This window comes from Vicugna pacos, chromosome 8 (assembly GCF_048564905.1).
Source record: "Vicugna pacos chromosome 8, VicPac4, whole genome shotgun sequence".
In the NCBI taxonomy this organism is placed as follows: Eukaryota; Metazoa; Chordata; class Mammalia; order Artiodactyla; family Camelidae; genus Vicugna; species Vicugna pacos.
The window spans coordinates 32324358-32337713 of NC_132994.1; the positions used below are offsets into that span (position 1 = coordinate 32324358).

The 13356-nt window shown below is 44.8% G+C and overlaps 1 protein-coding gene across 4 annotated transcripts in view; it reads left to right on the forward strand.

The window, feature by feature from the left end:
- The window catches only part of CRYBG1 (crystallin beta-gamma domain containing 1), a 180605-nt gene that overhangs the window by 131606 nt on the left and 35643 nt on the right, over positions 1 to 13356 (forward strand). For 3 of the 4 annotated variants that reach the window (XM_031680179.2, XM_031680181.2, XM_031680182.2), the window contains 5 exons: positions 1550 to 3135; positions 7038 to 7151; positions 7702 to 10000; positions 12715 to 12762; positions 12852 to 12970. In XM_031680179.2, the coding sequence (XP_031536039.2) occupies positions 1550 to 3135; positions 7038 to 7151; positions 7702 to 10000; positions 12715 to 12762; positions 12852 to 12970 (4166 nt within the window). The remainder of the gene's footprint in view (positions 1 to 1549; positions 3136 to 7037; positions 7152 to 7701; positions 10001 to 12714; positions 12763 to 12851; positions 12971 to 13356) is intronic. The other variant, XM_031680180.2, reaches the window with a different exon arrangement.

Sequence of the window (13356 nt, forward strand, 5' to 3'; positions counted from 1 at the left end):
TTCTAGTGTGGGGTGACAGCACCTCACGTGGCTGTCGCTGAACTACATGATGTTACAGTTCCAGGACTGTCTCAGTCAATGCTTGTTGGCCCTGTTAATTCCATGCTTAATCTTACTCTCCTATTTCCCACCATCTCCAAAGTCCATTAGCTGCATATACCTCAAATGAAATGGAGCTGCTTTGAATAGTGACTCAGGAACCTCCCTGTAAACAGTCAGTATTGTAAAAACTGCCTTGATGTTCACCTTCCAGGAAAGGTGGGGCTCAAGCTAGCGCCTGGGTTTCAGGTGGAAGAGGTAAATCTTTAGTTATTGCAGCCACACGTGTGGGCTAGGTTTCAGTGGACTCGTTACCGGGAAAACGCTTCCCTCCGCTAGGAGCTAGGCTGGGCTCGCGCTACCTCCCTCCCCAAGGCGAGTCTCCTCCTCTTCTGCCAGCCCCGGCCCCTCGCCTGCCCTCTCCAGGGCGCCCATTGGAGGATTTGCTTTTATTGGCATGTTCTGAGCTCTCTCCCGGCTTCCCACGTGGGCGCCTGGTGCCGGCCGTTTTGCTCCAGGCTATGTAAGAGGCGCAGGTTTTTTTCCCCATCCCGGCTCCTGGGCCGCAAGCCGCCCGTACTCCCTTCCACAGGTGGGCCGGTCCCTGGGGCTCCCCCGCGGTGCGCTCCCGGAGCCCAGCGGAGTGTTGAGGGACCGAGCTCCGGCACAGGTCGACGTGGGCAGAGCCCCGCGCCCTTCTGTCCGCCCGGGCCAGTCGGGGGACATCTACGAAAGCGGCCACCCTGCACCTTCGCCCCACCCCCCATCCCCGCAGGTGCTCCCGGTATTTACTCTCCCCAGGAACTCCCCGCGGGTAAAAGCCTCTCGGGTGGCCTCTGCAACGGCCAGCGGTGTTCAATAGACCAGCGGGCGTCTGAATACCCGCGTGCTTCTCCCATTGGAGGAGCGCTCCGGGCCCGCCTCGAACCTCGGGCTTGGCTAGGGGAGGGCCCAGGTGAACGAATTCTCGTTTTCTTAAGGGTTTTCATTAGTAATCATGTTGAACCCAGGTGGTTTCTTTCTGTTCTGGAGGAGGAGACTGTTTTCCCTCGTCCTCTTTCCTGCCTACAAAAAGAAAGGGAGTTATTTCAGAAAAGAATTCCTCCTCGGGATACTTTAGAATGTTTCCTGCTGCCCTGTAGTCACCCATGGCTGTTTTGAAATTGCATCTTTATGAAGAAAGGAGGTAAAAAGCAAAACGTAGAAAGACCTGAGAGTTGTTTATTTTGTGTGAGTGATTATTTGGACCTTCCGAATATATATTTTTAAATTTTCTTCCTAGTTAAAGGAAATGTTACTCTAAGCGACAGAGATGGTGTTTGAGAAAAATTTAAAAGGTAAAATCAGAGTTTATCTTGTTGGAATGAATATCACAAAGCCACAACTCTCGTTTTCAATTAGAAACTCTGGCCTATTATTTTGGCTTGTAGTTCCATAATGTACTTACTACTGAAAGAGGAAAAAGACGGATTCTCACACTCTGTCTCTCCCATCTCCTTATATTTTTCAGTCCAGGGCACAACCACCAGAAGACAACAAAAGGAAGCCAGTTTTGGGAAAACTTGGCACTCTGTTCACGGCAGGAAGGAGAAGGAACACCAGAAACGGGTTAGAGAGCCCCACCAGCCCAAATGCCAAATCAGGTTCTCCCAAAGATGTAACCGCTTCCAAACTCCCTGAAAGAGAGAATGAGAAGAGTAAATCTCAGGGTAGCCAAGCAAAGCAGACACACGTGTGCGAGGAGGGCTCCTCTCGGGAGAAGCCCCAGAGGCCGGAGGGCTGCATCCAGGCGGCCCACTCGGACGCCGAGCGGTCTACTTGCAGCCGTGCAGCAGCGGCTGTGCAGCAGAGCCATGAAAGTGATTCACCCCAATTAGAACCTCTGGAGGCAGAGGGAGAGACTTTCCCAGATGCCAGCTCCGCTGCCAAGCAGCTGCATTCCTCACTAGGAAACTCCTCCAGGCAAGAGGACTCAGAGACGCTCCTCCGCAGTCCGGGGGAGGACGCTTCGCCCAGCGCTGGCCGCAAGCAGGTACCGGCCCAGGGGGCTCGAGTTGTGCCGGGCTCGCCCACTGCGGAGCCACCCGCGGGAGCACTAGGCGAGGCCGCCGACGGGGCCCCCAGCCTGTGTGCCCAAGGAGGCTCCCCAGAGCCCCAGGACGCGCTGAGCCAGTACCCCGAGAACGCATCCGCTCCGCCAGGTGACCCTCCCGCCGAAGACGCCAAGAACCCGGCGGGCTCTGCATCGGCAAACGGCAAAGCCGAGGCCCCAGGGCGAGACAGCCGGCCCCGTGAGCGCGCCCACCCGGCCACAGTGTTGACCCTGGACATCTATTTGAGTAAGACTGAGGTGGCACAGGTGGACGAGCCGGTCGTGGTCACCCCCGGGGCAGAAGATTGCGACGACATGGACAAGAGGTCAAGCGGCCGCAGGTCGGGGAGGCGGAGGAGGTCGCAGAAGTCCACCGACTCGACGGGCGCTGACCCCCCGCTGCCCGACTGCACGGCCCGGGACGACGCGGTCTTCGACGACGAGGTGGCGCCAGACGCAGGCGCCGAGAGCTGCTCCGCGGAAAAGAAAGTGAAATCCCCGCCGGCGGCCCCCGATGGGGGCGTTGCCTCCGCCGCCGGTCCAGAGTCCAAGCCCAGCCCCAGCCCCAGCCCCAGCCCCAGAGGGCCGCTTCGAGGGGAGTCGGAGCGGAGTAAAGCGCCGCCGCCGGCCTCTTCCCCCTCCAAGAGGAGGGGCAAGAGCCGCGTCCCCGAGGCCGTGCCCACCTCGCCCGCCGGCGGCCCGCGGGCTCCGGCCAAAGACTGCCCTTTCAAGAGGGCGCCCGACCCCGGCCCGGCCGTCAGGGAGAGCGGCGAGGAGGCGGCCCGCGTCATCCCCCGCGAGCTCACGGTCAAGAGCAGCTCGCTGCTGCCGGAGATCAAGCCCGAACACAAGAGGGGGCCGCTCCCCAGCCACTTCGACGGCCGGGGAGAAGGAAGTCGCAGCAGAGAGCTGGGCAGATCGGCCGGAGGTTCTGACCCCGACGGCTTGAAGCCCAGGAACCATTTCGGAGCGGGCAGGTCGACGGTGACCACCAAAGTGACCCTGTAAGTACCTGCAGGATTGGGCCGGCGAGCCTCCGGGTTCGCAGACGCGCTTGGGGAGGGGGGCGCGCTCAGAGGCTCGGGGTCTTTGCATTAGCGGAAGAACTGCTTGTGCACTGACTTTTCTCCTCGGTGTTGAAATTAAGGTTGTGAAGGGCTAGTTCGCACAGTTAAGGTTTAAGAAGACCACCCTTTCGGGAGCCTAAGTTGGTTGTAAATTCGTGTTGATGTAAGACTTAAGTTTAATGAATTTGTAAAAATGAGATCTTTTGAGGCTCAGTGTTTACATAAATAGAAGACTGCACAGTTTGACACGAGCTAATTCTATTCCTTATTCAAAATATACACCGGTCTTCGTGGGTGGGACGCCCTTAAAACACAAATGCAGTGAATTGGAAAACGGAGCAAACACTAATATGTTCATTGTGACCCAGTAGCTTTGACACGTGTGAGCTTCAGGGCATTCACAGAACCTTTTATGGAACTTAGTGCATTATTGACCTGAAGCTTAAAAAAAATAGTAATACACATATCTTGGTTGTTTCTTCCCCTTCATAATGTTAGGGAGTCTGGTGATATTTTTGCCCTCAGATTGGAAAGTAATTTTCAGTTGTTGAAAATAAAGGAAGGTTGGTATTCTTACTGGGAGACTGTCGGATAAATGAGGGGACGCATTAGAAGGCTCAAGCCCAACAGCAGATGTGACTACTTGCTGTGTATGATTTTTTCAGATATTGAGTACCTTCTGTGCATGGTATCGTGCTGGGAACTATGGGGGGGGGGGGGAATCCACAACTGTGATTCAGCATATACTGCCTTTTAAAAGTTTATGGCACAATCTGGACCGAAGATGCCGACAGATCAAATAACAATGTGAGGTGGTAATATGATTAAACTGCCAAGTGGATGTCACCATCTGTAATGGGTGGAGGTATGCAAAGGAGGAAGAAATCACTGTTGGGTTTTTGGAGGAAATGGGACTTGTGCCTTGATGGTAAATGTGATCTGTATAGGTAGACAGGGAAGGGAGCGCACTCTATAAAACTCTAAGATCCTCCCCTTTCCACGCTCACTCTCCCCCTTCTCCCAGTCAGCACATGTGAAAGTGGGTACGTGAAAAATGAGTATCTAAATAGCTTAAGTTTTTCCTACATTCACACATTTATTAAAAAAGCTGCTATTTTCACATTATCATTCTTAAACTTAATGGGTTCACTCTATTTGATTTCTTGGATAAGCAAGCTTTAGAGTAGGAAGTCTGCTTGGTAAACACTGGAGAGGAAAATCTGCTTAATGAATAACTTAAGCTACCTCACCAGCTGCCAGCCTGGAGACCTTTGATAGAGTTGGCTGTTTATTCTGTAACAGCAAAGTTGGAGAAATAACCTTAGTAAATGATGCCTATTATTTGTAGAAGGCCAGCATGACTGAACATTCAGACCTCCTAAGTGTGAGCCTTAGAGAAACTGTTGTGTATCTGATGAAGGACGCTTCACCTGTCTTCCTATCAGAATACCCCAGTGGAAAAACCAGAAATGTTACACTGTTGAGGGACAGGGTGAACGAACAAAGCCATCTTACAATGAAACTTTTCTTCATGTGCTGTTTCCTGTGATAGAACTAAACCAAATGTCTTTTTCTAAGTACTGATTGTCTTCTACCTAAAATTTTCCTTTGCCAGATGCTCAGTTTAATTTTGTTTCACACAGGGGTTGCACTTGGTGAATTGGCAAACTACTGGGTGGAAAATTAATAATTCTTTCTGATCCTTTGACCCGTTTCTGTTTGACTGATGGATTTTTTTCAGACCTTTTATTTTTTCCTCTGATTCTATTTCAAGTAGCAGTGTTACTCAGATTATTTCTAAAAACAATTTGAGTCTGAAATTTTAGAGTTAAAACTATTTTACATTTCCCGAAAAAGAATCACTGAGATGCAGCATGTTTCTTGATGCTGTTAGAAAAATTATATCTTCAGTTCTTTATCAAGTGTTGAATGTTGGGATTCTTAAAAGATATTCATAATAAGGAGATTTTCCTCATATATTATAGTCATTGCTTCTTAGACTCCAGATTATTTTCCCCTCTCACATTATAATGAAGGCATTACAATATGAATTATAGGAGCCATCCTTTTAATCAGTTTGAACCAGGTTAATTGTAGTGACTCTTGGTAGCAGAAGTTAATAGCACAGAAAGTTTGGTTGTAAAATGTATTTTGATCTTGGTGTAAATTTTTAATGTGCAGATGTGTTTCCTGTCCTTAACATAGCTTGTTAGCTAACCTGCAGCGTTTTCCATTTACATCATAAGATATACTTAGATGTTAGACTGTTCCTTGGGCTGATTAGTGAGAATTTTAAAAATGTATATTCCCTGCTACATGGACATCCTTCATTAACTGATAGCATTTGTAAGTTCTCTTACTTCTAATCATCTCACTGGTTTTAGAATATAATCTTTAAGGAAGTGCTTAGAAGTTTATTTTGCTTTTAAATTTAAGATATGGGCCCACTATGAGGGAGCCTAGATATCTTAAGGAGATATTGGAGAATTTCATGAGTATATATCAAATTTAGGACTTAAATACAAACTTTAAAAATGAAAATCTAATTCTTCATGCTGTATTGGGGAAGGATTTCTCAAGTCTTCTCAGTCTTCTCATTTCACTCAGAAGGATAAGGTGTCTTCACCCAAAGTTGAACTGCCTGTTCCTTCAAAAGGCTGCTCAGGTCCTGCCTTCTTGAAGGCCAGGGAGTTCATGTCGGGGATGGCATCAGATTTTAATGCTTCTCCACTTTGTGTTCTCATTATCGAGGTGGCCTCTAAAGTATAATTATCTTACAGATCTCACGACAATTTATGGCTCCTTGGATCATAAAGCTGGAAAGAATGAGAGGAGGTCACTGAGGCGAGCCTGGTCTGATCCTACCTGGGGGAACAGAAGAGTAGAGTTGTTGGGAGCCTGGCATCTGAAACCAGCATACCTGGCTTCTGTCACTTACTAGCTGTGTGACTTCAGGCAATTTACTTACTCCTCTAGACCTCAACTTCCTCGTCTTAAAAGAGAATGAGGGGGAAAGGTATAGCTCAGTGGTAGAGCTCATGCTTAGCACGCACGTGGTCCTGGGTTCAAAATTAATTAAATAAACTCAATTGCACCCCCCCAAAAAAACAAGGATAAAATACTGGGCTTCAAAAAGAATCAAATTAAATTTTAAAAATGCGTAAAATTGTACGTTAGACAAACCATAGAAAGTGCTGGGCAGTCAGTGAATGTTAGTGGGTATCACCTCTTGTATTTTGTAAACCACTAGACCAGTAATTTTTGGTTTTAGCTTTGGAGATTGTTCTTCTTGCAAAGCTTATATAAGGGCAATGTATGAACAGATAAGTAGGAGTAATTGTAGTTGAAAGGAAGGTGGCGGGCCAACAGCCTTACCGTGCCCCAACTTCTACTGTCCCCACTTGCAGCCCTCAAGGATATCTTCAGCCCTAATGGGTGGGTGGGGGGTGTGTGTGAACCAACTGTGTTCTACAAACTGTCTAGTTTTTTGTTTGTTTTTATTGATAGAGAAGGTAGACTCCAGAGAATTAAAATAACTTGACCAGGTTTACACAGATAATTAGCATAAGAGCCAGAGCATTTTTTTTTCTCAGAAAGAAACAGTGTGATATTCAAAGATATAATTTCCATTATGGGGTATTTATACCCAAGAAATGTGAGAAAGAGAGGAGATTCTCTTTGCCCAAAAAATGATGGCAAACCAACAATGTGAGTAATAAGTAAACTGTGGTGCACCTGTGTGATAGACTTTTATGCAGACATTATAAAGACTTCAAAATTTTTAGTAACTTTAAAAATGTTAAATACAAGGTTAAGTAATCTCTCTCTCTTTTTTTAAGGCAAGATACCAAACTCTGTGATGAGAATAATCTCAATTCTATTGAAAGTAATTCACCATGCATACAGAAAGACTGGCAATATGCTAAGATGTTAACAGGGACATTGTTTGAATGGTAGGATTATGAGTGATTTTTTTTGTTTTTATATTTTCCATATGTTCTATAGTGAACACACTTATATAATCAGAAAAAATTATGGGGGAAGGATGAAGTGAATAAAATACACAAAGAGGTAAATAATATTTTTTATAATCTAGCTTTTTGAGATAATGTAAACAAAGTTAAAAAATACACAGTTGGTGTTTGGGGAAATCATTTACGTATTTAAAGTATGGGAGTGCATTAAGTGTTTAATGTTGTTTCAGTGTTCTTCAGGTCCTAAGATACCTTCCAACTCTAGTACCAAGCACCATACATACCTACTTGATAAACTTGTTACTCTCTCACCTCTAGACTTTCTTAGCTGTATAATTTTCTGATCCCTCGTACAGAAGCAAAACATCTATTAAAATAGTTGATAGTGTATTTAGGATTGTTTAAAAATAGTTTCATAAAAAATGTTACCTATCAGAAAGATGCTGACTTTTCACAATTCTGTAATAAATTGGTATGTTCACTTTTAAACCTAGGTCAGTAACTTCATCTTACTCCTTTATTCTTGCAGCCCTGCCAAGCCCAAACATGTGGAACTAAATCTTAAAACCCCTAAGAATCTTGACAGTTTGGGAAATGAGCATAATCCATTTAGCCAACCAGTTCACAAAGGAAATACTGCCACCAAAATCTCCTTATTTGAAAACAAACGGGCAAACAGTAGCCCAAGACACACTGACATTCGAGGCACAAGGAACACTCCTGCCTCTAATAAAACATTTGTTGGAAGGGCGAAGCTGAATCTAGCCAAAAAAGCCAAGGAAATGGAGCAACCGGAAAAGAAAGTGATGCCAAGTAGTCACCAGAATGGTGTGCTGGGGAAGGAAACCTCTGCAGAAACCAAAGTTCCTCTCCCTGGAGAGGAGACTCCTGGTCTTCAGCTTAACCAAGGTGATAAGGCAGATGTGCAGACAGACGCTGGCTGCCCTTCCGAACCTGTGGTTACTGCTCAGATTCCTGTCAAGGACCCCAAGCTCTTAGCAGAGGGCAACTCAGAAGCTGCTGACAGCAAAAGCCTTGTACTTGAAAATATGACTGACACCACACAAGACATCCCTGCCCTTGTTGATACCAAAGACTCATCTCCAATAGCCGTGCCAGAGCCACAGGATGGATTTTCTGACTCACAGCCCCGAGCTGAGTCATCTGATGGGCCCTCTCTTTCACTGGCTGCCCCCATCCCTGTGGATGATTCCAAAGACACATGTGCTCAAGCTCCCATAAGCAGTTTTCCATGCACTGATCTGAAAGTGACAGAAAACCATAATGGATGTGTTCTGCCTGTGTCTCATCAGAATAATGAGAAGGCACCCACCTCCAAACTTGCAGGAGGAGGAGGAGAAACAAGCCCTCCTTTGTCCACAGAGCAGAGGCCAGAAGCTGTGGGAGAGGAGTGTCCATCCAGGGTCCTTGTCCAGGTCAGGTCCTTCGTGCTCCCCATGGAGAGCACTGAGGATGTCAGCTCCCGGCTCATCTCGGAAAGTGCTGAAGTTAGAGAAGCACAGTTGCCAAGCTGTCACAATAATGAACCTGAAGTGGTTTCCGTTGTAAGTTGTGCTCCCCAGAAAGAGGAAGTGCTGGGCAGCACGAGCACATCGCCTGAATACTCTCACTGCAGAGAGGAGCACGTAGCAAAATCTGGCCCACAAACTGTGCTGCCAGAGTCGGAAAATACCCTGCCTGTCCAGACTCAAAGTCAGGACAACGGAAACCCCCTGAAGGCAGAATCCAGCCCCACCAACTGCCCTGGCAACAAAAATCATTCAGAAACCCCTCAAAAACCCGGTCAAAACATTATGAATGGCCAGGACAGTCCTGCCAGTCTTTTGAACATTTCCGCTGGTAGTGATGACAGTGTATTCGATTCGTCTTCTGATATGGAAAAATTCACTGAGATTATAAAAAAGATGGACAGTGCAGTTTGTGTGCCCCAGAGGAAAAAGAAGGCCAGGATGGCAAACTCCCCTGCCCCTCACTTTGCCATGCCTCCTATTCACGAGGACAATTTAGAGAAGGTGTTCGATCCCAACGTGTTTACCTTTGGTTTAGGGAAGAGGAAGGAAGGCCAGACAGAAATGTCACCAGCTTCACATTTGATGCAGAATCTTGACACCCATTCCAAACTGAGGCCCAAACGCACATCTACCGAACAGAGCACCCTCTTCAAGTCCTTACCAGCTCATGCTAATGGGAAGGACCAGCCTCTGGCGGCCCCAGAAGGAAATGACAAAGAGATCAGGGATATCCCAAACGGGGGGGTTAAGAGATCGAGGCTAGAAAAAAGTGCACTTTTCTCAAGCATGTTATCTTCTTTACCACAAGACAAGGTCTTCTCTCCCTCGGTAACGTCAGTCAACACCATGACCACATCTTTCGGCACTGCTCAGAGCGGTTCTCTTCCCCAGCCTTCCGCCTTACAGCCTGTGGCTGAGGGTGCCCCACCCTGCGGTTCAGAAAAAGAACAGCCAAGTCTGCCACCCGGCAACTTAAAGATCTTCAATTTCAACTCCTCAAACGCATCTCATTCGGGATTGAAAAGTCCGAGCTACATGGAAAAGTACCTGCAAAAAGAGGAAACCAAGAAAGACCTGGATTTACGGAGCAACCCAGCCTTGCCAGAAACAAAATTTTCTGAATTTTCAAAACTGAAGAACAATGGTGATGTGGAAAAGGCCAATCACATTGAAAGCGTTCTTAAATCAAACTTGCCGAACTTTGGAAACAGTGACACAGACTTCACCGGTCTTTTCAAATCCAGCCGGTTTGACCCAAGCATTTCTTTTTCTGGAATGTCATTATCAGATACAACAGTAAGTAGCAACGTAGTACCATTTATTTGGGATATTTTAAAGTCAGAGGAGGAAGAGATGATAATCAGTTCACGTTACTTGTTTAAAAATGGTTACGCTTGTGTATGATCGTTTCCTGTTCATCACATATTTGAAAACCTACTATGTACAAGGGATGTTAGGGTCCAAGAGAGAAGGTACTAAGATTCTGTTAAGACATTCATAGTCTAGCAGGGAAAATAAGCTACAAACATTTTAAGGCACTTGTGGATTTCTTTGTTGTAAAGGTATAGATAAGGTACCTTGAAAGTTCACAGACAGACAAGATGTTTTTTCTTCCCTAGTTCTATGTAAAAATGCTCAATACTGTAGTTAGAATTTTGAAGATCTGTGAAGCAGCGTCCTTTATTTGGAAAGCTCCCACCAATTAATCTTATCCCTCACCCTTTCTCTTGCACTTTGAGATTCAGTCTTTCTTCCCATAAATGTTTATCCCACGTAGTTGAGAAAGCATTTTCTCTTTCTTTGGAATTAGTTTTCAATAGGGAAATATTTTTTCCTGCAAAGCTGTTGAGGAGTAAGGAATTTGGTCTACATTCGAGCTTTCCTGTACTATAGTAGAGAGGGCGGCAAAATATGATTTTGAGAAACAATTATGATTCCTTCATCTCCTTCCTCATGACTGCTAAAAGTTGTTTTCTTTACTCAGTTTTTGATGTGAAACCTTTCTGTTACCAAGCTGATACTCAAGTAGAGAGAGGACAGTGAAAGAGGGAGGCAGATTCTAAGGCTCAGAGGTCAGCTCTGCTAAGCCCGGGAACAGGAGTGGGCCTCTGTATTCCCGTTGCCCACCCTGTGAACCGGGCTGCCTGGTGAGTGTAGATCAGCACCCAACACGGTTTATCCAGGCAAAGAGTATCTTGTCCACTTCCTCATTTGTACAGGGCACTGCCCCATGTTTCAGTTTGTTATGTTAGCTTTTGCTGCAATCCTATTATGGAATATAATTTTGGAAGGTCTTTCAAAATGTGTAATTGGGTTTCCAGCAGAGGCTCAGTTCCTCTTTTCAAAAGTTTGCAAATTTTTTAAATCTTAGGATGCTCTACACACACATATAAATATATATATAAATATATATATATATATACATAATAAAAATTAAGGACCCCAAAGAGCTCTTGTTCATATCGGTTATGCCTATCAGAATCTATTATATTACAAATTAACACTGAGAAAAATTGAGAACAGAACATACAGAATGCACATTCCCGTAGCCATCAGGGTAAATGATGTCATCACATGTCAAGGACCCGCTGGAAAACTCCACTGTCCCCCTGTGAGAGAAAGCGTGTAAAAAAAGGCAAGTACCCTCTTCTTATTAGGAAAACAGTCTGACCTCATGGACTCCCTGCAAGGATACTGGGGACCATTCAGGGACCCCTGGATTACACTTTAAGAATCACTGCTGTAAACAAATAAAACTGAATCAGCCTTTAGCTCTCAGAAATCATAAGATTTTTAAGTATTCCTCTCAAGCACAAAATTTCTACTGGTCTACTTCCCTTTCATTACAGCCTCATTCTCACTTTTTAATCGTTCTTAGATCATTCTCTTATTTGACAACAGTCTGATGAGTCTGACAACAGAATACAGTTTCCCTATGGAATCCCTTGAAAAACCCAGTCAAATGGAGTAAAAAGGAGAAACTAAGCACTTTATACTTTGTCTGGGCCTCTTTGTGATTAAAAAAAAAAGTTTTTTGTTTAAAGTCTTGGACTTTGTTAACCATATAACTTCTATCTTTAGTGTCTTGCCTGAATTTTACTTAAAGTTCAGACTTTTTCTTCAACTTATCTATTAGAAATGATATGTGTGTATGTGTGTATAAGTGTATTGTGTGTGTGTATTTATATATAGACAGGTGTATTGCCATTTTGACCTCTAAAAATGCTCTCCTGAGGCCTTCCTGTGGGCTTCCAGGCATTTTCCACTCTCGTATGCTGCAAGAGCGGTCAGATCAAAGGCAGTCCTTAGAACAGGCATCCCAGTCAGCAATAAAAGTAGTCCATGTTTTATATATTTTGACATGTATAATTACTGTTTTTATTATCTTAGGCATTTCAGGTTTTACAGGTTTTGGCAGATGGTCTTGAAAATGATTAGTTTTGGAGCCATAGAAAAACGCATTTTGTCCATCAGAAGGAAGGGATTAAGTATACCATGTGCAGTGTGCGTTGTGAAGTATGCCGTAAGCACTTTATGCAGACTAGTTGTTATGTGATGGTAGATGTTACTATGAAGAAACACTATTTATAGATTCAGATAAGGCGTGTATGTGATCACATAAAATTGATTCAGCTCATTCTAGATAAGTGATTAATACATTCTAATTTCTCTTTATTTATTTGAGATTATACTGAGATTGTTTGAACTATAATCTCCTAGCTGAGTTCTTGTTCTGTGGACTGATGTAAGAACATAGGACTCTTGGGCCCTGAACTTTCCAGATCAGTGGAAATATCTTAGGCATTTAAGTGAGGAAAAATTGAGATGGCGAATTTAGTTAGAGGGAAAAAAGAGTTTTAGTACAATTCTGGCATAGCTCCAGGTGAACATGTTTCACAGTTGACATGTGTGAGGCAAATACAACCTTACTTTAAAGTGTCTTGGGAGGAGAAAAGAGGGCTTTGCATAAAGTATAATTATTTATTGTGTTTTTGTTCATCTGATCACAGGCACTTAGAGGAAGCGTCCAGAATAAAATCAATCCTCGCCCTGGAAAGGTAGGATGAGTTTCTGTTCCGAGTCTAGATTTTTTTTTGATCAGACTGAAGTGTGGCAACACGTACAAGTGCCACTGTCACTTCTCTAGGTGGTGATCTATGGGGACCCTGACGTCTCAGAGGAGTGTATTGAAGTTTTCGGGGACATTGAGGATTGCAGCTCTTGGAGCCTCTCTCCTGTGATACTCATGAAAGTCGTCAGAGGATGGTAAGGGCGGCACTTTGGGTTCCTGATGTGGAGAATTTGTGTTTTCCATTTTTAATTACCTTTTTGGTCCTCGATACTTATTTTAAATTATGCCTTCAGTCATGTAAAGGGCAGAAAATACCAGTCATAGTGAATACTAGAAGGAGTTCGTACCTAAGAAATACGGTTTTTAATGATATTTCTGATTATAGGAGTGATGTATGTTGATGCTAGAAAAATCAGAAAAGTGCAGCACTGTAAGTTTCTTGTTCCCATTTTCCCCACATAACATTGGTTTGGACTAGTGATGCCAGAGGCCATCATGTACTTCAGGTTTGTGAACTCTCAGTGAGGTTGGTAAGAATTGCCCTACTCGTGTTGATAGGCCATGCACTGGTCGTGTTGAC